Raw genomic sequence first — 27,542 nt, 5'->3', positions numbered from 1 at the left:
TGTTTGGTAAGATATGTGTACTTTTACTCTAGTTTAGTTTTCAAGTATTTCAACCACCGCTGTGTGTTTGTGTGCAGCCTCCAGGGAAGCGGGGTGCAGGCTTGTCAGTCCAAGCAAAGGTGGATGTGTATCTCTGGTATGGAACCTGTTTGGACTCCATCTACATGCTGGATGACCTACCTGCAGGGTTTAGTCCAGCCATAGGGGGCGCTGATGCCAGCTGCCCTCCAACAGCACTGCTCTGCACAGGTGAGATTCATCTGTCTGGTTATTTTGGCATTATGCTGCAACCAGACATCTTAGTTTCACAACAGGAGTCCACAAACCAATAGACGGTTCATGGTGGCTATGTCCATTATTTTGTACAGTCTATGATTTACCGTTACATTCACACCATCACAGTTACATCAGGCGTCAAGTTACTCTGGATAGGCCTACTACTGATGGTAAAAGTAAAAGTGTTTTTGTGACATTGGTAAACTGATGCCTTTATGTGACTCTAAACTACATGTTGCATTGTTTGTGTGTGTGTGTGTGTGTGTGTGTGTGTGTGCTTTCAGAGCAGCATCAGTTCCAGTTGAGGTGTCACATGTATCAGGCTCGTGGTCTCATTGCTGCAGACACCTCTGGCCTGTCAGACCCTTTTGCTCGGGTCACCTATCTGTCAAACAGCCAAACCACCAATGTAAGTTTGTGTGTGTATGTGTGTATGTATGTGTGTGTATATCATGGACTGTAAATAAAGATGGACAGTGCATCCCCACTTACCCAAACTATGCTTAAGAGAAGCTAAAATATCCCAGATACGGCTGCTCTCTTGTGCTGGTGACGTCATTGAGAGCCAAAACACCCGTCCAACCAACCACGAGCAGCTACATTGAATGCGAGCACATGGATTTGCTGTCACAGCTATCAGTCAAGGCGGAAAATTCCCTTTATGTAGAACTGAAAAACTTATTAAAACCGAACTTAGCATAATGATGATCACTTGAACAAACATCAGGGTGATGAGAACTACCTTCAGTGTCAGTCAGTGGCGTGTACTTTGAGTTTTCAGTTTGGCCTATGTCCCATTCACTATCATAGAGGGACGGACTTTATGACTTATACTAAAGTCAGACACCAGGGGGTGATAGAGATTGAAAAGTTACACTTTAGTGGATCTGTCATGTTGTCTGTCATTATATACAGTCTATGGTGTGTGTGTGTGTGTGTGTGTGTGTGTGTGTGTGTGTGTGTTGGCTGATGCTTCTCAGGTCATCTACGTGTTAATGCATAAATTAAACATTCTAGTGTATTAGTGCACCTAGTGTAAGAGTTTTTTTTTTTGCTCCAAGTAGATTTTGAGCTGGCACTGTTTTATTATTATTATTTTTGTCATTATTTATTTGTGTGTTTACGATGTGCGTGTTTGTGTGTGTTGCTCTCAGATTATAAGTCAGACTCTCAGTCCAACATGGAATCAATGTTTGCCAATGAGCCGCCTGATGGTGACTGGAGATCTGCTGTACATCCAGGAGGAGCCACCACGTATTCTCATCGAGGTGTACGACGACGACACACTGGTAATGCCATGGAGATAGCTCGTCTAATTAATTACATGTTAAATCATGCTGACTCTTTGAATTGGACTTCTCACCTCCTCACACTGCCCACTTGTGTGTGCAGGGTAAAGCGGAGTATCTGGGAACCACAGTTGCAGTGCCAGAAGTCCGGTTGTCCTCTGACCCCTACACACCTCCAACTCTGCAGTACAGTCCGCTGCACTGTGGCAGCCAGTCAGGGGGAGACCTGCTGGCTGCATTTGAACTGCTGGAGGTCAGTGACAGTCATGCTATTAATCCTTTACTCTACATCATGATGATGCAGAATAAAGGTATAATTAAAGATATAAGCAAAGTGTCATTGTTATGATTGTGCAGATCCCAGAGTCCGGAGAGCAGAGTCTGCCGGCATTAGAGGAGCGAGAAGGAGGCATCTATGCGGTTCCTGCCAACATTAGACCTGTCCTCAGCACCTACAGACTTGAGGTTTGGCTGTCAATGTGTATGTGTTTGTGTGTGTTTGTGTGTTTTTCTGGAATAAAGTAACAGCTGGGTAACTTTGGCAGCACCCATTTAAATTTTTTTTAAAAAAAGGACAACACTGGGTTGAGTTATTCTGTCATTGGGTTAGTCACACTGCACACTCATTTATTAATAGATTGATGGGAGGGATGGAGGATTTCTGCTCTTAACGGCAGTGGCATGGCATTACTTCTCCACTAGGTGGGGCTGCAACCTGCATTTAGCTCTTTATATACAGCTGCTTTTGTATTTGTAAGCTCTACTATTTTTTACATATTTCTCATGTCACACAGACTGCTGAGAGTGGATCTTTTGGATGTTATAATACTTTCTGTGATGTGATGGTGTTTTTGAGTCTGTGAGTCTAACACCTTGGATCAACATGCATTGTGGGTGATTCGATCACAAGCGGACAGCACTAAATACAAGTGTAAACGACCACTGAGACACATTATGATCTGATCATCAAACCACTTGCTAAGGTGGTCTGGGACACTTTTGACCACATACCTTTTGCAGGGTAAAGTGAATGCGTCCTGATGCACCCCCAGCAAGGACTACATCACCCAAACATGGCCGTTGTTTTGGTTACAGTGTGCTAGTATTCTTTAACTTGCCCATTTTACAACAAGTTAGAAGACGTGTTGCGTGAGCGTCCATTGTTTTGCCCTGTGGAGGGAAACAAGTTGAATTCTGTCGACGGCGACATCTCCAGCTGCACAGACACAACTGCTAATGTGACTTGCAAGCAGCTAGTAAGGGAGGTTGACATAATAACTGTGTGCGGGGCCCTTTGACCTTCAAGCATAAGTGACATTGTCAAAAATGAAATCAGTTGGTCAGTTTGAGACGCATGATAGACACAGGTGTGAACAGTGATGTGTCTTAGCTGTCCACTTATGTTTGGATCATCTAAGGGCATGTCAAGATAAGGTGTTAACAGACTCTTGGTCTCACAAACTAACTCAAGCTTAGCTTCAACAAACCTCTGTGTGTGTGTGTGTGTGTGTGTGTGTGTGTTTGTTTTCTTCAATCAGGTGTTATTCTGGGGTCTGAGGGAGCTGAAGAAGGTTCAGTTCCTGTCTGTTGATCGACCACAGGTACACACAGTGGACATTCACTCCAACCTCCAAACTCTGTGTCAGATTTACAATCTGCGTCAGACCGCAATTTTCTATTTTTGAACAAAACAACAAAGGAATCATCAAGATTTCGTGCTTTTCATGAATTCAAGTTTGTTGGTGGACTAATTTCTGTTTGCCTTTGTTCACTTCTGTGATGTATATGTGCTGCATACTGACAGCATGACGAAAACGTGGTGTCAAGTCAAGACAATTTTGCTTTATTGTATTTGATTATATATAGCTCAATATCACAAATCTCTCATTTGCCTCAAGGATCTTTACAATATTTACAGCGTATGGCAGTTAATATCTAGTGGATTCACACAAAGAGGAAAGGAAAGATCTGACAGAAATGACATTATGGAAAAACATCCAATTGAATTAACAACCTCCTTCTCTCCCTCTAGGTTTTCATAGAGTGTGCAGGTAAAACGCTGCGTTCCTCCGTCATTCAGAAGTACAAGTCCAACCCAAACTTCACCATGCTGGTTGATATCATGGAGCTGGTAAGGCCAGTTTATCCCCGCTGTCTTGCAGAGCATCAGGGAATTGCCTTTCATGGTCTTCAGCAGTAATTTTGTTGCTAAACGTGAGAAGTTTGTGTTGCTCGTGTCTGAATCTTCACAACCAGTTTGGTGACATTCTGCAAAGATCTGCTATGATTGGTGAAACTCAGGGGAAGCTGTAGTGGTTGGTCAAATTAGTGGAAAAATTGTAGTAATTGGACAAAATTGCAAGGTCAATGCAGAAGTCATGGTTGGTTGAATTTTTATTAATTGTTGCAATCCAACATCACAACAAATCCCAATCTCCTTTTAATAACACAAAACCTCTTTTTTGTTGTGCTGTCTTTAGGAGTTACCAGAGAACGAACTTCTCCATCCTCCTCTCAGCATCACTGTCGTGGACTGGCGGGCTTTTGGTCGCAGCACTTTGGTTGGAAACCATATTATCAACAACCTCAAGGCCTTCAAATACACCCCACCCCCAGCCCCGCCTGCTCCTGTACAGATACACGAACCACCCACGGTCACATTAACCACTAGACCCGCTGCGACACCAGAGCCACAAAGCGCTGAGGGTAATATTTGCGGCCAATGTGCTGTTGACAATGAAAGAGCTACACTTGTTGCTATCTACTAGCCATGAGAATGGGGCAGGAAAATGTCCACACAACTAAAATCAAAATCATCATAATAATATATTTTGTATGTTACGGGAAAAAAACATATATACATATACATATTTTATGCACCCCTTATTTTCAGGAAAGCTTTTGTAACTTTTCACTAATTTCTCGCTATTTTTGGGCCATGTGTTGTTACATTGTTTATTGCCTTCTCCCCATCTTTCTGAATGAAATCGAATCATTTTGCTCATTTTTCAAACGGCCCTTAAGATAAATGTTTTTGTCAGTATACCTGTTGGAAAGATTACAAAATAGTAATGATGATAATGAAGTATGCCTGATTGATCCTCCAGTCCAGTGGGCTCAGTTGATCTCGGTATTGTCCCACAGGAATATTCATCTCATTTTTGTCTCTTATCCAACAGGACCGTCCCAGGAAGCTGCAGAAACAAGCTCAACTACAGGACTGACAAATCAGGATTTCCTGATCACTGTGGAGGAAGAACCGCCACCTGCACCTGCACCTCCACCTCCGCCTTCACCTCCGCCTCCACCTCCAGCCCCGCCCAGCCCTAAGCCAGAATCCAGGAAGAAAAGGATGAAGGTTGCTGCATATATAACTACATAAATAACTTTGTTCTTAGGGATCACACACTATATCAATGTGTAAATGCAGCCTGTCGTCAGAAGAAAGCGTTGGCATTGAACATTTCTGCAAACCACAGCTGCATTACATTTGTGTGTTACATGTTTATCATACCAAGTGATGTAGTTCTGGTTGCATGTATATGAGTTGACTCTGTCTTCAGGAGGTAGAGGGGATGGTGGACGGTTTGGCACCAAGGTGAGACCACTGCAGACCTCTGTTTGAGACCAACAAACAACAAAATGGGCTGGCCTTTTTTAGCCTTTGCTGTGTTTTCAGCGACTTTTTAGCCATCAAACCTGCTGACTTTTCAGAGACCAGTCGCCGTTTTATCTCTAGAGACAGTGCCTCAAAAAGCAATTGTTATTAGCCAGACATAGTTGTCTTTTTTGCTGTGATAGTGAAGACGTTCATGCATTTCCTGCCAGGTTCGGGCCACAAAAAACAGTAGTTTTTTCCAACACATTGCTGCATTTCCTGCTGGGATAGTGCCACAAAACCTGGTAATTTAAGTCAAAACATAATCTTTTCTCTTCCAGTGTTTTTTGTTGTTGTTGTTGTTGTTGTTGTTGTTGTTGTTTTTAATCTTTTACATGGCTTTTATGCCACAATCTAGCCACACGTTAACCACATGGTTGTGGAAACAAAAAAGAAACCTAAAGAATACATAATAACCCAAAAATGTGTCGGTGGTTTGCAGAAATGTACGCCAGCATGAATTCTGGCGGTTTGGTTGCTATATATTCTTTGCATGTGAATGCTGTGTATATTTTAAATGCAGGACAGCAGCGCAAAGAGCACACGTGGTCGCTCCACCAAGCGGAGGAGACGGACCATCGCTGACGAATCAGCAGAGTGTGTCATCGACTGGTGGTCCAAATACTACGCATCTGTAGAGAAACAGGTAGCTCTGATTGTTGAGGTTTTTTGCAAAAAAATATATTTAGAAACAAAAGAAAATATTAACATGTTATGCTCCTGTTTCAGGCCAAACAGAAGGACGGCTCTCCATTCCCCCAGATCTTTGAAAAAGAAGGTAAGAACTCCTCTAGCGTGACGTTTTGTCCGTTAGTCATGTTGAAGGCGCTCAGTTATGTATATTGCGAATAAACTGGTCTTAGAAGGGGCTGACCCATTAATCCCCCTCTGACCTACACACACACTGTTCATTGCAGCTTCGCCGTACCAGGGCTTGCTCAGCGATGGAATAGACTCCTTGGGTAAGGACAAAGACATGCAGCTACAAAAGTAGCGTCATGAAGGGACATTTTCCAGCCATTTTTGGCCTTGTGTAACTTCTAACTTCCTTGGTGAAAAATATTCTGCTTGGTAGCTCATTGACTAACAACTGGAAGCTCTGGGGATTGACTCTTTCTTACTGGTTTCTGTGGTACAACCGTGTGGCTAGATCTGTCAGGCACTGTTGATGTACTGGATGTGTGGTTCTCACGCTGCATGATCTGCCCTGTAGCTGCCATTGTTACCCTCCAGTTACCGTCAGCAGTGGACAAAGTGGTGGTTGCCACTTTAACGGGTGTGCAGTTAAATATGATTTTACTCTGGGGGATCTGTTTCTCCTGACACACACGGTGGTACGTTTTATGCATTAAAAGGAGAACTGGGGGAAACTATTGTTTAACCTGAACCCTATTTTCACGTTTTTGTGTCAAAGTGACTTGTGGGAGCAATAATTTTTGAAATCAGTTCACTATCCAGCAAGAGGGCTGAAGCCGACATCGACCAAACACGCTGCAATTTACCCACTCAGGAAAAGTAGCCCTTTTAATATACATCCACTTAAAGTGACAGGTTGACAGGCTCTGATTGTTATTAGAAGAATTTGACAGCATTGTGAAAAAGAAATGAAACAGGAAAGAAAAGAGATGAGGAAGAAATGAAGTATTGAAAGCATTTCCTTTCAATACTGGGCCAATTTAAAGAATTGTTGTTTCCACAAGTCACTTGGGAAAACAGGGTCCAGGATGAAAATACCAGAGTTCCCCTCTAACAAGGAACTTTTTCATATTTTGTGTTTCTTCTGAAGATGAGTGGAACTTGGTTTAAATCACAAACATCACTCATAGGTTTCTAAATGACTCTTTGGAGCATGGAGGTTCTCAAGTTATTGAAAAAGGACTGAGTGTAGTTATTTCCCTGCTGTTAACTGCTTTGCAGACCTCAATGTAAATAAATGTTTTTGCTTTATCTACACATCCTTTGTGTCAATGTTTAACACTGAAATACGTCTTGCTTGTTCCATCAGTCGGCAGTTTCTCAGATGGAGACAAAAAGAGGAAGACACAGAAAGGAAGAGGAACTCTGGAGCCGAGCCTCGGGCTGCCTACGAAACTGGCCACACTCAAGGTACTCCGTTCACAAATGCTGAAAGTCCAAAAAGATCGAAGGAGAGTGTTTTGAAACACGATGCTGGGAATGAAACAGCACTGTAGCACCCTGCAGACAGGCATTGCAGAAATCTGTTGTGTTTCACCTGTTCACTGGATTAAATATGAAAATTTTACAAATATGTGCTTTCTTGAAAAAAAAAGAAGAAAAACCCAAGTGCTATCTTGGTTCTGATTAATGTCAGAGCACGTTCAGTGCAGTGATGCTGACAATCTCTTTGCAGCTGTTCAACAAGGAGCTGGAGGCAGAGTTTGGGCCTTTTGATGACTGGGTGAACACATACGAGCTGTTCAGAGGGAAAGCCAATGAGGAAGAAGGGGCAACTGAGGAGAGATTTGTTGGCAAATTTAAGGTGAGGCAATAATGTTATATGTCATCTATGGCTGTGGTTCTTAAACATTTTACACCACGTACCACCTGAGAAAATGATATGCTGTCCAATATCATCACGGCCTCGTCGGTTTCGTCAGGGCTCAGCTCAGTATTTTCCTCCTGATCCACTCTCGTGTTATTTTAAACTTCATTTTACCTCCAACTACTATCTTGCCATCACAGTTTAGCTAATCATGGACTTATGCATGTGCAACATTCATGAACATGATGACATAGTAGGGTGATAGGGAAACAAAAATATCTCACGAGAGAAAAAAAATATTTTTAATTACTTTTAGGGATCTCGTAATATAAGTATCCTTATTTTAAATGTTGAAGTATTTTGAAAGCATAATATACAATTAATATATCTACAAGAAAATGTATTTTTGGAGATTCCTCTTCGTAGCACTAGATGTAGTTGGCATGTCGCCAGCGGTACAGGTACCACCGTTTGTTTTTTTTTAAACGTTCACAAAAGCACACACATTCAAACGACAAAAAAATAGGTTCTGGCCGAAAGATAATACAAAAGAAAAAAAGGAAAAGTCCACCCACTAGTTTATGCTACCATGAATATTTATGAACATTTAATATAGTTATGACGAAGTGGCATTTCAGGCCACATACTTATCATGTGATTAAGACCAACGTCCTTAGATCCTAGAAATATCATAAAATTCTATAAATGTTCTCAGAAACCCAGAAACATCTTAAAATCCTAGAAACATCCTAAAATCCTAGAAAACGCCCTGCATCCCAGAAATGTCCTAAAATCCTGGAAACATGTATAGGGCAGCTGTGACTGGCCTGCTCTGTGACATATCTTCACTGCTGATTTGTTCCACTGTGTGCTTACGCTTCCCTGCAGGGGAAATTCTGCCTTTACAAACTGATTGACGATGAACCGGAGGACTGGGACGAAGCCACGGACACCGGAGACTTCAGAGTCAGCAGAGGAATCCCTTCAAACAACCCGGTCCAAGTCCTCATACGGGTTTACGTCGTCTCCGTGCGTCCTAATTTCTAAGACTCGGCTTTCTGTTTAAAGAGTTTACTATGAATTATTCCTAGCATGCACAGCTGCTGAGGTGCACTTTGCACGGAAAATACCCAGAAACCAAAAAGGAGAAAATGTGGTGATTTAAAACAAAGGAACAAATACTCTTTAATTCTTTAAAATGAGGATAATGGATCCCCTTTAGTCCCTGCTGGGTCTTATTTCACCTACTGAGGGTCACTTCTTTATTGTTTTTTTTTTATCAATTTCATAAATGAAACATATCATTCATGTTGCATCAACAACACATTTACTCAGAGGTCATGATAAAAGTGCAAACTTTTAATCAAGTCTCAAACATTAAATGCATTTTAACCAGACAAACCATGATCTAAATTCCGTTTATTTAGTAATGTATTTTTAAAAATAACATGATTTCGATGTCCTCCCAGATTATTATATTGTTGCATGCAATTTCAAACATATTGAACATGCTGGTCTGTTAATGTGAAGAAAGCCAGTGAAAAGTCATGTTAACATGGGGAGAATATAATATGAGAATATGTACGTTGCACACATGGGGTAGTATGAGACTAAATTAAAGTATTTACCGTTGTGTTAATGTTCTTTCATCACTCTCCAGGCATCTAACCTGCACCCAGCTGATCCCGATGGGAAGGCCGACCCTTACATCGTTATTCGGCTCGGCAAAAATGAAATCAAAGACAGAGACAACTACATCCCTAAACAGCTGAATCCTGTGTTTGGAAGGTGAATGATGGCCATAAATGTTGAAAAGGAAAAAAAATAGAAAAGTAGAAAATACACTCTCCTTTGTTTACTGTTCAACTCTCTTTTCTTTTTTTATAATGTACTTTTTATTGGCATTTAGCATGACACACCATCTGTTACATTGGTTTCAAAAGCTTTGTACAACCTTTGTATGTGTCTAAAATGCCACTCAACTCTCTTTTCAACTCCCTTGTTGATAAAGTTAGATTAAGAAACCCTTTGGGGTTTATAAGGACCACACTTAAAGATGGATAATAAACAAATACAGAAGTCATGTAATTCAGAAAGGTAAACAAACAAGCAAACAATGGACCAGTAAGGATAAAGTAAGCAGTAAATCAACCAAAAGCAATATGAAAAATGAAATAATCAATTGGGAGTCTTTCAGTCTTATACCGAAGTTATGTGCACGTGCATCTGCATTCACAGAACAGCCGATATGAACGCCCTCTCTCTGACATGACTGATGATTGGCCAGAGTCTCCCGTCACTGGCTAGATTTTCTAAAGCTTAAAAACAGAGCCAAGAGGAGGTGCAGAAGTGTAGTTTTCTCTCTTAAATGCTTAAAGTTTATTTTGGGATTTTTGCCCAATGATGCCAAAATTTAACAGCCTACCTCAGCTGTAAGTCTGACACATAACTTTTCCTTCCTTTTTGCGTTCAGGTCTTTTGAGATTCATGCAAAGTTTCCTCAGGAGTCTCTGCTGACGGTGGTGATCTATGACCATGACATGGTGGGAGGGGACGACCTGATAGGAGAGACTCGAATCGACCTGGAGAACAGATTCTACAGCCGACACAGAGCCACCTGTGGACTCCCCACCGAGTACAGCATGTGAGTCTGGCTGTTTGCCTTCCTGCAGCTCCCTCTGATCGTGAACCTGAGTTATTTTTTTTAACTTGGTTCTTTTAGGTTCATTATCATCCTGCCGGTTAGAGTATCCTCAACTCTGTGCTCTTATTTGGTTTATCATTTTAATATGAACAAATATATTTAATTGAAGGAGAAAAGACCGTCCTGTTACCTTTGCTTTTAGTAACCCTTTGAAACCTGGATCATTTTTCTTGTTTGCGTTCAGATGCCTTTCACAAGCTGTTTAAGCCTCTGAAACCAGAGCAAACTGTTTGTTTCTATATTTATAATTATTAGAATTAGATTTTTAAATTATGTCATTTAGTATACTTGTTTCCATTTTCAGGATCTTTTCCTATTTCCTTTTCTTTTTCTTTTTAATCTTATTTTCTGGTAATTTTTTTGTGACTCCTTACTATTAACTTGCTATTTTTTGGGGGCATGTCTTGTTAAGTTGCCTTCTACCCATGATTTTAAAAGAAATCAGCTTAATTTGCTCAGGTTTTAAATGGTTAAAACCATACTAAATCAGGTTACTGTTTCTCCTCTGCTCCCTCTGTGTCTGTGTGTTAGAGACGGTTATAACGCCTGGAGAGACTGTCTGAAGCCGTCCGAGCTGCTGACTAAGCTGTGCAGAGAGAACGATCTGAGCGATCCCCAGTTCAGACCTGGACGCATCACTGTGGCTGGCAAAGTTTTCACTGGCAAGACGCTCTTCATACATGAAGGTAAAGACTGAACACATCTTGCTCTTGGTCTGTGAAAGTGCTGTGAAAGAGATTTTCTTCCTCTTGAGCAAAAGTAAATGCCTCAGTAGATTTTAAAAATAATTTTTAAAAACCTAGGGAAAATTTTCTGTGGAAAAACTATATATATTTACATATGTATTCATTTTTTATTACTAATTTCCAGGTAAATTTCTTGTCCTTTTTACTAATTGATTGCTAATTGTGGGTAATTTCATCTGTTATTGCTCATTGCCTTCCTCCCATGGTTTTGAAAGAAATCAAGCCAATTTTCTCAGGTTTCAAAGGGTTAATGTGCAAAGTAAAAACACCCACAGCTGCATTGCTTTGGTACAATGAGGTATTCATTTATTTCTGAACAGACTGTACCGGGATTTTTGCACAGTTCCACATAGTTTTAAGCTGTTTTGGGGCTGTGCAGAAAAAGAGAAAAATAGAGCAGGACGAGGGGTGTATGTGGTGTTTTGTGGTGTTTATGTTTGTGTGACATTATTGATAATGTGTGGTACATGTTGCAGATGAGCCACTGGAGTCCTATGAGCACCTGTCCCTGAAGATCCTGCACCGCTGGGCAGAGATCCCAGTGGTGGGATGCAAACTGGTACCAGAACACATTGAGACCAGAACTCTGTTCAACAAGGCTCGGCCGGGCATGGACCAGGTATTTGTTTTAACACTGTCTGCCAGAGTACACTGTTCTCCGAGTGCAATACCTGATAAGATCAAAACATTTTTACAAACTTTACTCTCAGACAACAGAAAGTATGCTTTTTTGATTTTTTTTATCAGGTTCACAAATCCTGCTTTAAAATAAAAGCAGGCAGTGATAATCCTTAAAACTTTCTATCTGTTCCATTAGCCTCAGTTTTTCAAAATATACTCATTATTAATATTATTATCATTGTTATTATAAGAATGACAAAATGTATTTCAAAACACTTGGCTCATACTTCATCCTTACACCAATAAAGAATCCAAAAATACAGGAATTTATAATTTATTTTGAGAAATAGTAATGTGGAAGAAATATTACCTTCAGACTCACTATTACTGTAAAATACACTTTTATTCTGAAAGCCGGAAGAGAATACTGGAAAAGCTGATGAAGCAAAAATCATAATTACTCTTTTGGTTGTAGTATTTGTAGTCATTTATCTTTTTTTAAGCTTAACTTCTGGTGACATTCATCACCTACAGATCACTGATTATTGTATGAATCATTGTTCATTTCTTTAGGGGAGCGTTGTGGTGTGAGGAAGACAAGAGTTTGTTGCTGTAGCATCTAAATGCTGCAGAAGCAGTTCCTGATTATTTTCTTTTGTGTGTGTGTGTGTGTGTGTGTGTGTGTGTGTGTGTGTGTGTGTGTTTAGGTATGAGCTGCGTATGATCATCTGGAACACAGAGGATGTGATTCTGGAGGACACCAGCTTTCTGACCGGTCAACAGTCCAGTGATATCTATGTCAAAGGGTAACTACAAACTGTTGTACACATACATTTCTCTAATTTTTTTAATTAGGGTTGTTTGAGGTAGTTATCCATAGTCTACAGTGTAAGTCAGAGCCCCAGTTTGATGCGGACAGCAGGAGAGCAGACACAAAAGCTAAGCAATATTCTGCTGTGGAGGGGGTCAGCCGGAAAACATATTTCAGCCACCTAAAAAAAGGTTTAAGAAATGTAGGTGTACGCTATATTGAGAATATATTTACTACTTTACCTTTCTGTCAGACAGCCCGTTCTGAAGTCTGTTATGATTTCAGCAGGGCTGTACTCAACTAAGAAGTATGCAAGTTTATTTAAATTTGGTTATTCAAAATGAATATTCATCCATCCATTGTCGCTTATCTGAGGCCAAATTGCGGGGGCAGCAGGCTGAGCAAAGTACTGCAGACATCCCTCTCCCCAGCTATGCATTCCAGCTCCTCCAGGGGACCCCAAGGCATTCCCAGGCCAGACGAGATATATAATCCCTCCAACGTGTTCTGAGTCTGCCCTTGGGCCTTCCACCAGTTGGACATCCTAACATGAATATTCAACCATTTTTATTTCTCTTTTCCCATATAAGCTTTTAAAGGGTTCAATGTGACAGCGACTGTCACGTAATATAGTAAACATGTTATCTGCATTAACAAAGGATCAGAAATGTGTAGCAACAGTTTTTACAAACACTAGATATTAAAAAAAAAAGTCAGAGACTGTATTATATTAAGTTGCTCTGAGCTGTAAATTCACCACTTTAAAGTAGACGGCAGAAGGTAACGTTGATTTGGAGCCTTATGGTGCAGTCTCTCCTCCTCCAGGATGCTGCATCATGTCCGCAGCTGCCTGGGCTACAGAAAAGTGTAAAGTGAAGAGCGCACTTTCTGATCTTCCATTGATGATTTAAATCTCTGACTTTCAAGGGGCAGCCCTAAACTTCATTTCCTAATCTATGCTATTTTCAAAGCCACCAGACTCTATTGACAAACAAGTAATTTTGGCTTGCTAAACACAGGAGCTGCAGGTTGACCGCTGCATCAATCCTTTATTTTTTGTGTTATTGTGTGACTTGGTGAATCTTAAGTTTGACAGTAACACAAACAAAATGACAGATGGAGGCAGCAGTAGACCAGTTGCTCTTGAGCTCAACTATGTTAAATCACAGTTTTTCTCAATAGTGTCTGTTCTTGAAGATATGATGGCCTCAGTTTCCTGTTGGAAGTTGCTGTCAAACAGCACGGTAAAGCAGTGAAAATATTGTTAATAATGTGCAGCTTTCATTTTGGACTTCAGCCTGCTTCTCCAAAGTGGAGTCGTGCCAACTGACAGCTACTTTATGAAATACTCTAACTATGGATAGGTACCTCATACAACCCCACTTCAGAAGATCCCAACTCTATCCCTTTAACTGTATAAAAATCCCCATGCCAACACTGCTGCTGTCCATCTCTCTGTAGCTGGTTGAAAGGTTTAGAGGACGACAGACAGGAGACAGACGTCCACCACAACTCTCTGACTGGTGAAGGAAACTTCAACTGGCGCTTTGTCTTCCCCTTCCACTACCTGCCTGCTGAGAAGGTACTGACAAATACACAGATGTGGGGTCACTCCTCACTAACCCAGTTGAGTTATTATTAACACCTGCCTCTCTCTCACAGGTTGTAGTGGTGAGGAAGAAAGAGCATATTTTCTCTCTGGAGAAAACGGAGCAGAAGATTCCTGCCATCCTCATTTTGCAGGTCTGGGACTTCGAGACGCTCTCCTCTGATGATTTCTTAGGTGGGTGTGACTGCTTCTACATGTATATCTATGTTAAACCGTTCTTTTTAAATTTGACTGATAAAATGTTTGCCTGATTGTGCATGTAGGCACTCTGGAGTTAAACCTCCATGGTTTCCCTCGGGGGGCAAAGACAGCAAAGTCATGTAAGACGGAAATGCTGACGGATGGCACAGAGAGGATCTCCATCTTCCAGCAGAAGAGAGCAAGAGGCTGGTGGCCCTTTAGCAAGTCTGGAGAGCTGACGGTCCGTACACATACTCACTGTTTAAACCACCATAAACACAGAGCATATCACACAGCTTAACAAACAGTTGTTGAAACATTGATGGGTGCATCTTGTGCTTTGAATGCATCAGGGGAAGGTGGAGGCAGAGTTCCATCTTGTGACGGCTGAAGAGGCGGAGAAAAATCCTGTTGGCAAAGCCAGGAAGGAGCCAGAACCACTGCCAAAACCAAAGTAAGACTCTCTGATAGTGTGTGTGTGTTTTGTGTAGAAGTGTATGTTCCTTTAACTGCGTAGAGGAGCCTATGAGGCATAGTGAAGAAAGTGTCATAAAATAGGATTTCATTTAAAATGGAGAAAAATGCCATACCATAGTATGTGGACCAAAACAGTCTGAAAAAAATCGAACTATAATTTTGGTAATAAAAATCAATTTAAAAAGTCATATTTAAGTAAGTAGCCCAAAACACTGTAACAACATCATACTAGAGTTTGTTGTCCAAAATGGCATGAAAATGTCATATTAAACTATGTGATCCAAAATAGCATAAAAAAGTCATAGTATAGTATGTCTTAAAAAATGACCCGAAATGATGCAAAAACTTCAAAGTATAGTATGTCGTCAGAAATCAACCCAAACTAAACAAAAACGTCATGGTATAATATGTCATCAAAAATGAACGAAAAACAGGGCGTCCTGTAGCTTGGTTGGTGGAGCAGACACCCCATGGCTGTGTCCTTTCCACAGGTTCCTGGTCACAGGTTCGATTGCCGCCAAGGCATTGCATGTCATCCCCTCTCCCTTCCCCTTTCACACTATGTCTGTCCTATCTCAAATAAAAGTAAAAGCCAAAAAAATAATCTTTAAAAAAATCAAGAGACCCAAACAATGACCAAAAAACATCATAGTATAGCATGTCGTCAAAAGTTAACCAAAATTACCCGAAATACCACAAAACCACCAAAAACATCATAGTTTATTATGTCAAAATATGACGTCCTAAAATCAGCTGAAAAACAACATAATATATCATGTTGAAAAAAAAAAACCAAAAATGTCACACTATTGGAAAATGTTCAAATATGACATGTCCTAAGAACAGCTGAAAACATCATAGTAAAGCAAGTCAAGACATGTCATGGTATAGCATGTAAAAGAATACCCCAAAACGTCATAAAATGATCTAAAAAACAGCCGCGAAAGTCATACAAAATTATGACATTTCCCTAGAGTATTGAAACTGCATAAAATAACGTGCCCTGAAAACGCCATATCATAGAATGTTGCAAAAACAGCCAAAGACACTCTAATCTCTGGCATATTGAAAAAAACGACCTAAAATGCAAGGCTAAATTATGGCAAAAATGTAAAAATATGACATTCCCCAAAAATTGCTTAAAAATGTTGAAACATGCATAAAACAGCCCTCAAAGAAAAACCATGGTGATTAAAATTTTTAATACTGACAAAAACACTAATCTTGCGTGTTGAAAAAACGCAAAGTTATAGTATGGCAAAAATGTCAAAATATGACATCTCCCAAAAACTGCTGAAAACTGTTGAAACATGCATGAAATAGCCCCCAAAGACACACCATGGCATTCAAAATTGCAAAAACGACCAAAAACAATTTAATCTTGCATGTTGAAAAAAACACCTAAAATGCAAGGCTATAGTATGGCAAAAATGTCAAAATATGACATCTCCCAAAAACTGCTGAAAACTGTTGAAACATGCATAAAATAGCCCCCAAAACAATGCCATGGCATTTAAAGTGTCAAAAATGACCAAAAACACTCTAATTTGGCATGTTCAAAAAACCACCAAAAATACAAGGCTATAGTATGGCAAAAATGTCAAAATATGACATCTCCTAAAAACTGCTGAAAACTGTTGAAACATTCATACAATAGCCCCCAAAACAACGCCATGACGATTAAAGTTGCAAAAATGGCCAAAAACACTCTAATTTGGCATGTTGAAAAAACAACCCAAAAAAATGCAAGGCTATAGTATGGCAAAAATGTCAAAATATGAAAAGGCGTGCTCCCAAAAACACTGCTTGAAAACTGTTGGCAGGCATGCATAAAATAATATCCAAAAACCGCCATGGACGATTAAAGTTGCAAAAATGACCAGGAGTGAAAAACACTCTAATTTGGCATGTTGAAAAAATCACCAAAAAGCAAGGCTATAGTATGGCAAAAATGTCAAAATATGACATCTCCTAAAAACTGTTGAAAACTGTTGAAATCATGCATAAAATAACCCCCAAAACAACGCCATGGGGATTAAAGTTTGCAAAAATGACCAAAAACACTCTAATTTGGCATGTTGAAAAAATCACCAAAAAATGCAAGGCTATAGTATGGCAAAAATGTCAAAATATGACATCTCCATAAAAACTGCTGAAAACTGTTGAAAACATGCATAAAATAGCCCCCAAAACAACGCCATGGTTTAAAGTTGCAAAAATGACCAAAAAACACTCTAATTTGGCATGTTTGAAAAAAACACAAAAATGCAAGGCTATAGTATGGGCAAAAATGTCAAAATTTAATGACATCTCCCAAAAACTGCTTTTGGGAGATGTCTGTTTGAAACATGCATAAAATAACCCCCAAAACACCGCCATGGCATTTGTAAAGTTTTTAAACAAAAATGACCAAAAACACTCTTAATTGGCATGTTGAAAAATCACCAAAAAAATGCAAGGCTATTTTTATGGCAAAATGTCAAAATATGACATCTCCCAAAAACTGCTGAAAACTGTTAAACATGCATAAAATAGCCCCCAAAACAACCTATGGCCATTGTTTTGGGGGTAAAGTTACGCAAAACATTTTCAAAAACACTCTCAATTTTGGCATGTTTTGCCATACTAAAATGCCTTGGCTATTTTTATGGCAAAAATTTTCAAATGCCATGACATCTCCCAAAAACTGCTTTGAAAAACTGTTGAAACATGCGTAAAATAGCCCCCAAACGCACAACGCCATGCGATTAAAGTTGCAAAAATGACCCAAAAAGCACTTGCAATTTGGCATGTTTTCAAAATGCACCAAAAAGAGTGCAAGGCTATAGTATGGCAAAAATGTCAAAATATGACATCTCCAAAAACTGTTGAAAAAGCCTTTGGTGTATTTTGTTCATACATATGTTGAAAAATGCGCATAAATAGCCCCCAAAACTATAGCCAGGGCATTTAAAGTTTTTTGCAAAGATGACCAAAAACACTCTAATTTAGGCATTTTGAAAAAATCACCAAAAATGCAAGGCTATAGTATGGGGGCAAAAATGTCAAAAGTGACATCTCCTAAAAACTGTTGGAAGATGAAAACTGTTGAAACATTTTTGCATAAAATAGCCCCCAAAACAACGCCATGGTGATTTTTTGCAAAAAAAAATGCCCAAAAACACTCTAATTTGGCATGTTGAAAAAAACGACCATGGCGTTGTTTTGGGGGGTAAGGCTATAGTATGGCAAAAATGCATATTATTGACATCTTTGCCCAAAAACTGCTGAAAAGTGTTTTTTCACATGCATAAAATAGCCCCCAAAAACAACGCCATGGCGATGTTTTGGGGGCTATTTTATGCAAGTTGCAAAAATGACCAAAAACACTCTAATTTGGCATGTTGAAAAAATTCAACACCAAAAAATGCAAGGCTATAGTATGGCAAAAATGTGAAAATATGACATCTCCCAAAAACTGTTTAAAACTGTTGAAACATGCATAAAATAACCCCCAAAATAGCAATGTCGTGGGCACATTAAAGTTTGCAAAGGTTGTTTTTTCAAAAAATTACTCTAATTTGGCATGTTTTGAAAAAATCACCATGGCGTGCAAGGCTATAGTATGGCAAAAATGCCAAAAGTGACATCTCCCAAAAACTGCTGGGAAAATGTTGAAACGTTTTGCATAAAATAGCCCCCAAAACAACACCATGGCGATTAGAGTGTTTTTGCAAAAACTTGACCAAAAAAACACTCTAATTTGGGGGCATGTTCAAAAAACACAAAGATGCAAGGCTATGTTGACAAAAACTGCATAAATAGCCTGCTGAATGACACAGAATGCTGCAAAACGTTTGGTCAAAAAACATTCTAATATGGTTTTGACGTTGAATAAATTTTGACATCTACCATGGTCAGCAAAAGCCTAGCAGCAAACTGGAAGTTTGGTTTTTTCCAGCAACCTGTTTTTATGTTTGTCTTTTAACCACTCACCTGATTCTGAGAAGGATAAAAAGGCGTGCACCCAGGGACAGTAGACACAGGTTAAAAAACTGCTCGAGGCAGGCTTTATTCATAGATTTTTTCACAAACAAAAATCTAATACAGCTTTACAGGAGTGACAAATTTTTACAGAATTTTCAACAGTTTTCAGCAAGAAAAGTCATAAAACATCCCCAAAAAGCACACACAGCATGATCAGTTGTTCTTTCTACATGGATGTCTGTCGCCTCATCACTCTCTTCACTTTACGTCTCCCCTCACTGGATGGTCTGGGGATGTGCATGTTTTGAACAGTTTTCAACTTTTCTTCCTGCTTTGGCGTTTTTGCACTTTGCCTGGAATGTGAAATTATTTTCAACATGCTATAGAGTGTTTTGATGTTGTTTTTGACCATTCAACTAGCCATGGGTTGTTTTCATCAGCTAAACTATGCAATTTTCAGCTGTTTTTAGCTATTTAGGGAAATGTCATATTTTGACATTTTTGCCATAGTATAGCCTTACATTTTTGGTGATTTTTTCAACATGCCAGAAGTAGAGTGTTTTTGGTCATTTTTGCAACTTTAATCGCCATGGCGTTGTTTTGGGGGCTATTTTATGCATGTTTCAACAGTTTTCGGCAGTTTTTTGGAGATGTCATATTTTGACATTTTTGCCATACTATAGCCTTGCATTTTGGGTGGTTTTTTGAACATGCCAAAGTTAGAGTGTTTTTTATCATTTTTGCAACTTTAAATGCCCTGGCGTTGTTTTGGGGGCTATTTTATGCATGTTTCAACAGTTTTCAGCAGTTTTTGGGAGATGTCATATTTTGACATTTTTGCCATACTATAGCCTTGCATTTTTGGTGTTTTTTGAACATGCCAAATTAGAGTGTTTTTTATCATTTTTGCAACTTTAAAATGTGCCATGGCGTTGTTTTGGGGGCTATTTTATGCATGTTTCAACAGTTTTCAGCAGTTTTTGGGAGATGTCATATTTTGACATTTTTGCCATACTATAGCCTTGCATTTTGGGTCGTTTTTTCAACATGGCAAAGTAGAGTGTTTTTGGTCAATTTTGCAACTTTAATCGCCATGGCGTTGTTTTGGGGGCTATTTTATGCACGTTTCAACACTTTTCAGCAGTTTTTGGGCGATGTCATATTTTGACATTTTTGCCATACTATAGCCTTGCATTTTGAGTGATTTTTTCAACATGCCAGATTAGAGTGTTTTTGGCCATTTTTGCAACTTTAATCGCCATGGCGTTGTTTTGGGGGGCTATTTTATGCATGTTTCAACAGTTTTCGGCAGTTTTTGGAAGATGTCATATTTTGACATTTTTGCCATACTATAGCCTTGCATTTTTGGTCGTTTTTTTCAACATGCCAAAAGTAGAGTGTTTTTGGTCATTTTTGCAACTTTAATCACCATGGCGTTGTTTTGGGGGGTATTTTATGCATGTTTCAACAGTTTTCGGCAGTTTTTGGGAGATGTCATATTTTGACATTTTTGCCATACTATAGCCTTGCATTTTGGGTCGTTTTTTCAACATGGCAAAGTAGAGTGTTTTTGGTCAATTTTGCAACTTTAATCGCCATGGCGTTGTTTTGGGGGCTATTTTATGCATGTTTCAACAGTTTTCAGCAGTTTTTGGGAAAGGTCATATTTTGACATTTTTGCCATACTATAGCCTTGCATTTTGGGTTGTTTTTTCAACATACTAAATTAGAGTGTTTTTGGTCTTTTTTGCAACTTTAATTGCCATGGCGTTGTTTTGGGGGCTATTTTATGCATGTTTCAACAGTTTTCAGCAGTTTTTGGGAGAGGTCATATTTTGACATTTTTGCCATACTATAGCCTTGCATTTTTTGGGTCGTTTTTTCGACATGCCAGATTAGAGTGTTTTTGGTCATTTTTGCAACTTTAATCACCATGGCGTTGTTTTGGGGGCTATTTTATGCATGTTTCAACAGTTTTCAGCAGTTTTTGGGAGAGGTCATATTTTGACATTTTTGCCATACTATAGCCTTGCATTTTGAGTGACTTTTTCAGCATGCCAGTTTAGAGTGTTTTTTGGTCAATTTTGCAACTTCAATCGCCATGGCGTTGTTTTGGGGGCTATTTTATGCATGTTTCAACAGTTTTCGGCAGTTTTTGGAAGATGTCATATTTTGACATTTTTGCCATACTATAGCCTTGCATTTTGGGTTGTTTTTTTTCAACATACTAAATTAGAGTGTTTTTGGTCTTTTTTGCAACTTTAATTGCCATGGCGTTGTTTTGGGGGCTATTTTATGCATGTTTCAACAGTTTTCAGCAGTTTTTTGGAGATGTCATATTTTGACATTTTTGCCATACTATAGCCTTGCATTTTGGGTCGTTTTTTTCAACATGCCAAATTAGAGTGTTTTTGGTCATTTTTGCAACTTTAATCACCATGGCGTTGTTTTGGGGGCTATTTTATGCATGTTTCAACAGTTTTCAGCAGTTTTTGGGAGAGGTCATATTTTGACATTTTTGCCATACTATAGCCTTGCATTTTGGTGGATTTTTTCAACATGCCAAATTAGAGTGTTTTTTTGGTCATTTTTGCAACTTTAATTGCCATGGCGTTGTTTTGGGGGCTATTTTATGCATGTTTCAACAGTTTTTCAGCAGTTTTTGGGAGAGGTCATATTTTGACATTTTTGCCATACTATAGCCTTGCATTTTGGGTCGTTTTTTTTTCAACATGCCAAATTAGAGTGTTTTTGGTCATTTTTGCAACTTTAATCACCATGGCGTTGTTTTGGGGGCTATTTTATGCATGTTTCAACAGTTTTTCAGCAGTTTTTGGGAGAGGTCATATTTTGACATTTTTGCCATACTATAGCCTTGCATTTTGAGTGGACTTTTTCAACATGCCAGTTTAGAGTGTTTTTTTGGTCAATTTTGCAACTTCAATCGCCATGGCGTTGTTTTGGGGGCTATTTTATGCATGTTTCAACAGTTTTCAGCAGTTTTTGGAGAGATGTCATATTTTGACATTTTTGCCATACTATAGCCTTGCATTTTGGGTTGTTTTTTCAACATGCCAAATTAGAGTGTTTTTGGTCTTTTTTTGCAACTTTAATTGCCATGGCGTTGTTTTGGGGGCTATTTTATGCATGTTTCAACAGTTTTCAGCAGTTTTTGGGAGAGGTCATATTTTGACATTTTTGCCATACTATAGCCTTGCATTTTGGGTGTTTTTTCGACATGCCAGATTAGAGTGTTTTTGGTCATTTTTGCAACTTTAATCACCATGGCGTTGTTTTGGGGGCTATTTTATGCATGTTTCAACAGTTTTCAGCAGTTTTTGGGAGAGGTCATATTTTGACATTTTTGCCATACTATAGCCTTGCATTTTGAGTGACTTTTTCAGCATGCCAGTTTAGAGTGTTTTTGGTCAATTTTTGCAACTTTAATCGCCATGGCGTTGTTTTGGGGGCTATTTTATGCATGTTTCAACAGTTTTTTCAGCAGTTTTTTTTGGAGATGTCATATTTTGACATTTTTGCCATACTATAGCCTTGCATTTTTGGTGGTTTTTTGAACATGCCAAATTAGAGTGTTTTTTTTTCATCATTTTTGCAACTTTAAATGCCCTGGCGTTGTTTTGGGGGCTATTTTACGCATGTTTCAACAGTTTTTCAGCAGTTTTTGGGAGATGTCATATTTTGACATTTTTGCCATACTATAGCCTTGCATTTTGGTGACTTTTTCAACATGCCAGTTTAGAGTGTTTTTGGTCAATTTTGCAACTTTAATCGCCATGGCGTTGTTTTGGGGGTATTTTATGCATGTTTCAACAGTTTTTCGGCAGTTTTTGGGAGATGTCATATTTTGACATTTTTGCCATACTATAGCCTTGCATTTTTGGTGTTTTTTTCAACATGCCAAAGTTAGAGTGTTTTTTTGGTCATTTTTGCAACTTTAATCACCATGGCGTTGTTTTGGGGGCTATTTTATGCATGTTTCAACAGTTTTCAGCAGTTTTTGGGAGATGTCATATTTTGACATTTTTGCCATACTATAGCCTTGCATTTTGGTGATTTTTTTCAACATGCCAGATTAGAGTGTTTTTGGTAATTTTTGCAACTTTAAATGCCCATGGCGTTGTTTTGGGGGCTATATTTTATGCATGTTTCAACAGTTTTCAGCAGTTTTTGGGAGAGGTCATATTTTGACATTTTTTGCCATACTATAGCCTTGCATTTTGGGTTGTTTTTTCAACATGCCAAATTAGAGTTTTTTGGTCATTTTTGCAACTTTAATCACCATGGCGTTGTTTTGGGGGCTATTTTATGCATGTTTCAACAGTTTTCAGCAGTTTTTGGGAGAGGTCATATTTTGACATTTTTGCCATACTATAGCCTTGCATTTTGGGTGTTTTTTTTCAACATGCCAATTAGAGTGTTTTTGGTCATTTTTGCAACTTTAATCGCCATGGCGTTGTTTTGGGGGCTATTTTATGCATGTTTCAACAGTTTTCGGCAGTTTTTGGGAGATGTCATATTTTGACATTTTTGCCATACTATAGCCTTGCATTTTTGGTGTTTTTTTTCAACATGCCAGAATTAGAGTGTTTTTGGTCATTTTTGCAACTTTAATCGCCATGGCGTTGTTTTGGGGGCTTATTTTATGCATGTTTCAATAGTTTTCAGCAGTTTTTGGGAGATGTCATATTTTGACATTTTTGCCATACTATAGCCTTGCATTTTTGGTGTTTTTTTTCAACATGCCAGATTAGAGTGTTTTTGGTCATTTTTGCAACTTTAATCACCCATGGCGTTGTTTTGGGGGCTATTTTATGCATGTTTCAACAGTTTTCAGCAGTTTTTGGGAGAGGTCATATTTTGACATTTTTGCCATACTATAGCCTTGCATTTTGGTGACTTTTTTTTCAACATGCCAAATTTAGAGTGTTTTTGGTCATTTTTGCAACTTTAATCGCCATGGCGTTGTTTTGGGGGCTATTTTATGCATGTTTCAACAGTTTTCAGCAGTTTTTGGGAGATGTCATATTTTGACATTTTTGCCATACTATAGCCTTGCATTTTTGGTGGTTTTTTCAACATGCCAAATTAGAGTGTTTTTGGTCATTTTTGCAACTTTAATGCACATGGCGTTGTTTTGGGGGCTATTTTATGCATGTTTCAACAGTTTTCAGCAGTTTTTGGAGATGTCATATTTTGACATTTTTGCCATACTATAGCCTTGCATTTTGGTGTGACTTTTTCAACATGCCAGTTTAGAGTGTTTTTGGTCAATTTTTGCAACTTTAATCGCCATGGCGTTGTTTTGGGGGCTTATTTTATGCATGTTTTCAACAGTTTTCAGCAGTTTTTTGGAGATGATCATATTTTGACATTTTTGCCATACTATAGCCTTGCATTTTTGGTCGTTTTTTCAACATGCCAAAGTAGAGTGTTTTTGGTCATTTTTGCAACTTTAATCACCATGGCGTTGTTTTGGGGGTCTATTTTATGCATGTTTCAACAGTTTTCAGCAGTTTTTGGGAGATGTCATATTTTGACATTTTTGCCATACTATAGCCTTGCATTTTGGTGATTTTTTCAACATGCCAGATTAGAGTGTTTTTGGTCATTTTTGCAACTTTAATGCAATGGCGTTGTTTTGGGGGCTATTTTATGCATGTTTCAAACAGTTTTCAGCAGTTTTTGGGGAGATGTCATATTTTGACATTTTTTTGCCATACTATAGCCTTGCATTTTGGGTTGTTTTTTCAACATGCCAAATTAGAGTGTTTTTGGTCATTTTTGCAACTTTAATCACCATGGCGTTGTTTTGGGGGCTATTTTATGCATGTTTCAACAGTTTTCAGCAGTTTTTGGGAGAGGTCATATTTTGACATTTTTGCCATACTATAGCCTTGCATTTTGGGTGTTTTTTCAACATGCCAGATTAGAGTGTTTTTGGTCATTTTTGCAACTTTAATCGCCATGGCGTTGTTTTGGGGGCTATTTTATGCATGTTTCAACAGTTTTCAGGCAGTTTTTGGAGATGTCATATTTTGACATTTTTGCCATACTATAGCCTTGCATTTTTGGTGTTTTTTTTTTTTGGGTGTTTTTCAACATGCCAGATTAGAGTGTTTTTGGTCATTTTTGCAACTTTAATCGCCATGGCGTTGTTTTGGGGGGCTATTTTATGCATGTTTCAATAGTTTTCAGCAGTTTTTGGGAGATGTCATATTTTGACATTTTTGCCATACTATAGCCTTGCATTTTTGGTGTTTTTTTTTGTTTTTTGCAACATGCCAAATTTTAGAGTGTTTTTTTTTGGAGATGTCAATTTTGCAACTTTTTGCCATAATCGCCATGGCGTTGTTTTGGGGGCTATTTTATGCATGTTTCAATTTTAGTTTTCAGCAGTTTTTGGGAGATGTCATATTTTGACATTTTTGCCATACTATAGCCTTGCATTTTTGGTTGTTTTTTTCAACATGCCAAATTAGAGTGTTTTTGGTCATTTTTGCAACTTTAATGCCATGCCGTTGTTTTTGGGGGCTATTTTTTATGTTTCATGCATGTTTCAACAGTTTTTCAGCAGTTTTTGGGAGATGTCATATTTTGACATTTTTGCCATACTATAGCCTTGCATTTTGGGTTGTTTTTTTCAACATGCCTAAATTAGAGTGTTTTTGGTCATTTTTGCAACTTTAATCACCATGGCGTTGTTTTTGGGGCTATTTTATGCATGTTTCAACAGTTTTCAGCAGTTTTTGGGAGAGTCATATTTTGACATTTTTGCCATACTATAGCCTTGCATTTTGGGTGACTTTTTTCAACATGCCAGATTAGAGTGTTTTTGGTCATTTTTGCAACTTTAATCACCATGGCGTTGTTTTGGGGGCTATTTTATGCATGTTTCAACAGTTTTCAGCAGTTTTTGGAGATGTCATATTTTGACATTTTTGCCATACTATAGCCTTGCATTTTGGTGATTTTTTCAACATGCCAGATTAGAGTGTTTTTTGTCAATTTTTGCAACTTTAATCGCCATGGCGTTGTTTTGGGGGTTATTTTATGCATGTTTCAACAGTTTTTCAGCAGTTTTTGGGAGATGTCATATTTTGACATTTTTGCCATACTATAGCCTTGCATTTTGGTGTTTTTTTCAACATGCCAGATTAGAGTGTTTTTGGGTTTTTTGCAACTTTAATCGCCATGGCGTTGTTTTGGGGGCTATTTTATGCATGTTTCAACAGTTTTCAGCAGTTTTTGGGAGATGTCATATTTTGACATTTTTGCCATACTATAGCCTTGCATTTTGGTGTTGTTTTTTCAACATGCCAAATTAGAGTGTTTTTGGTCATTTTTGCAACTTTAATCGCCATGGCGTTGTTTTGGGGGCTATTTTATGCATGTTTCAACAGTTTTCAGCAGTTTTTGGGAGATGTCATATTTTGACATTTTTGCCATACTATAGCCTTGCATTTTGGGTTGTTTTTTTTTCAACATGCCAAATTAGAGTGTTTTTGGTCTATTTTTGCAACTTTAATCGCCATGGTGCTTTTTGGGGGGGCTATTTTATGCATGTTTCAACAGTTTTCAGCAGTTTTTGGGAGATGTCATATTTTGACATTTTTGCCATACTATAGCCTTGCATTTTGGGTTGTTTTTTCAACATGCCAAATTAGAGTGTTTTTGGTGATTTTTGCAACTTTAATCGCCATGGCGTTGTTTTGGGGGCTATATTTTATGCATTTTCAACAGTTTTCAGCAGTTTTTGGAAGATGTCATATTTTGACATTTTTGCCATACTATAGCCTTGCATTTTTGGGTCGTTTTTTCAACATGCCAAATTAGAGTGTTTTTGGTCATTTTTTTGCAACTTTAATCGCCATGGCGTTGTTTTGGGTGCTATTTTATGCATGTTTTCAACAGTTTTCAGCAGTTTTTGGGAGATGTCATATTTTGACATTTTTGCCATACTATAGCCTTGCATTTTGGTTGTTTTTTCAACATGCCAAATTAGAGTGTTTTTGGTCATTTTTGCAACTTTAATCACCATGGCGTTGTTTTGGGGGCTATTTTATGCATGTTTCAACAGTTTTCAGCAGTTTTTGGGAGAGGTGTCATATTTTGACATTTTTGCCATACTATAGCCTTGCATTTTGGGTCGTTTTTTTTTTCAACATGCCAAATTAGAGTGTTTTTGGTCATTTTTGCAACTTTAATCACCATGGCGTTGTTTTGGGGGCTATTTTATGCATGTTTCAACAGTTTTCAGCAGTTTTTGGGAGAGATGTCATATTTTGACATTTTTGCCATACTATAGCCTTGCATTTTGGTGATTTTTTTCAACATGCCAGATTAGAGTGTTTTTTGGTCATTTTTGCAACTTTAATCGCCATGGCGTTGTTTTGGGGGTATTTTATGCATGTTTCAACAGTTTTCAGCAGTTTTTGGGAGATGTCATATTTTGACATTTTTGCCATACTATAGCCTTGCATTTTGAGTGATTTTTTCAACATGCCAGATTAGAGTGTTTTTGGCAATTTTTGCAACTTTAATCGCCATGGCGTTGTTTTGGTGGTTATTTTATGCATGTTTCAACAGTTTTCAGCAGTTTTTGGGAGATGTCATATTTTGACATTTTTGCCATACTATAGCCTTGCATTTTGAGTGATTTTTTCAACATGCCAGATTAGAGT

General features: G+C 38.5%; 1 protein-coding gene across 1 annotated transcript in view; it reads left to right on the top strand.

Annotated features, from left to right (window-relative positions):
- The window catches only part of fer1l6 (fer-1 like family member 6), a 43,139-nt gene that overhangs the window by 12,553 nt on the left and 3,044 nt on the right, over nucleotides 1–27,542 (top strand). Inside the window, exons 21-44 of the mRNA XM_042494152.1 lie at nucleotides 78–249; nucleotides 561–685; nucleotides 1,431–1,565; nucleotides 1,669–1,818; nucleotides 1,923–2,030; nucleotides 3,104–3,166; nucleotides 3,598–3,696; nucleotides 4,046–4,271; nucleotides 4,745–4,923; nucleotides 5,747–5,869; nucleotides 5,953–6,001; nucleotides 6,141–6,185; nucleotides 7,229–7,329; nucleotides 7,595–7,723; nucleotides 8,615–8,755; nucleotides 9,387–9,514; nucleotides 10,200–10,370; nucleotides 10,962–11,116; nucleotides 11,653–11,896; nucleotides 12,505–12,603; nucleotides 14,070–14,190; nucleotides 14,271–14,391; nucleotides 14,481–14,638; nucleotides 14,751–14,851. Of these exons, the coding sequence (XP_042350086.1) occupies nucleotides 78–249; nucleotides 561–685; nucleotides 1,431–1,565; nucleotides 1,669–1,818; nucleotides 1,923–2,030; nucleotides 3,104–3,166; nucleotides 3,598–3,696; nucleotides 4,046–4,271; nucleotides 4,745–4,923; nucleotides 5,747–5,869; nucleotides 5,953–6,001; nucleotides 6,141–6,185; nucleotides 7,229–7,329; nucleotides 7,595–7,723; nucleotides 8,615–8,755; nucleotides 9,387–9,514; nucleotides 10,200–10,370; nucleotides 10,962–11,116; nucleotides 11,653–11,896; nucleotides 12,505–12,603; nucleotides 14,070–14,190; nucleotides 14,271–14,391; nucleotides 14,481–14,638; nucleotides 14,751–14,851 (3,143 nt within the window). The remainder of the gene's footprint in view (nucleotides 1–77; nucleotides 250–560; nucleotides 686–1,430; nucleotides 1,566–1,668; nucleotides 1,819–1,922; nucleotides 2,031–3,103; nucleotides 3,167–3,597; nucleotides 3,697–4,045; nucleotides 4,272–4,744; nucleotides 4,924–5,746; nucleotides 5,870–5,952; nucleotides 6,002–6,140; nucleotides 6,186–7,228; nucleotides 7,330–7,594; nucleotides 7,724–8,614; nucleotides 8,756–9,386; nucleotides 9,515–10,199; nucleotides 10,371–10,961; nucleotides 11,117–11,652; nucleotides 11,897–12,504; nucleotides 12,604–14,069; nucleotides 14,191–14,270; nucleotides 14,392–14,480; nucleotides 14,639–14,750; nucleotides 14,852–27,542) is intronic.

This window comes from Plectropomus leopardus, chromosome 10 (assembly GCF_008729295.1).
Source record: "Plectropomus leopardus isolate mb chromosome 10, YSFRI_Pleo_2.0, whole genome shotgun sequence".
Classification (NCBI taxonomy): domain Eukaryota; kingdom Metazoa; phylum Chordata; class Actinopteri; order Perciformes; family Serranidae; genus Plectropomus; species Plectropomus leopardus.
Note: the sequence above shows the minus strand (reverse complement) of the source record. Positions and strands in the feature narration are given on the sequence as shown.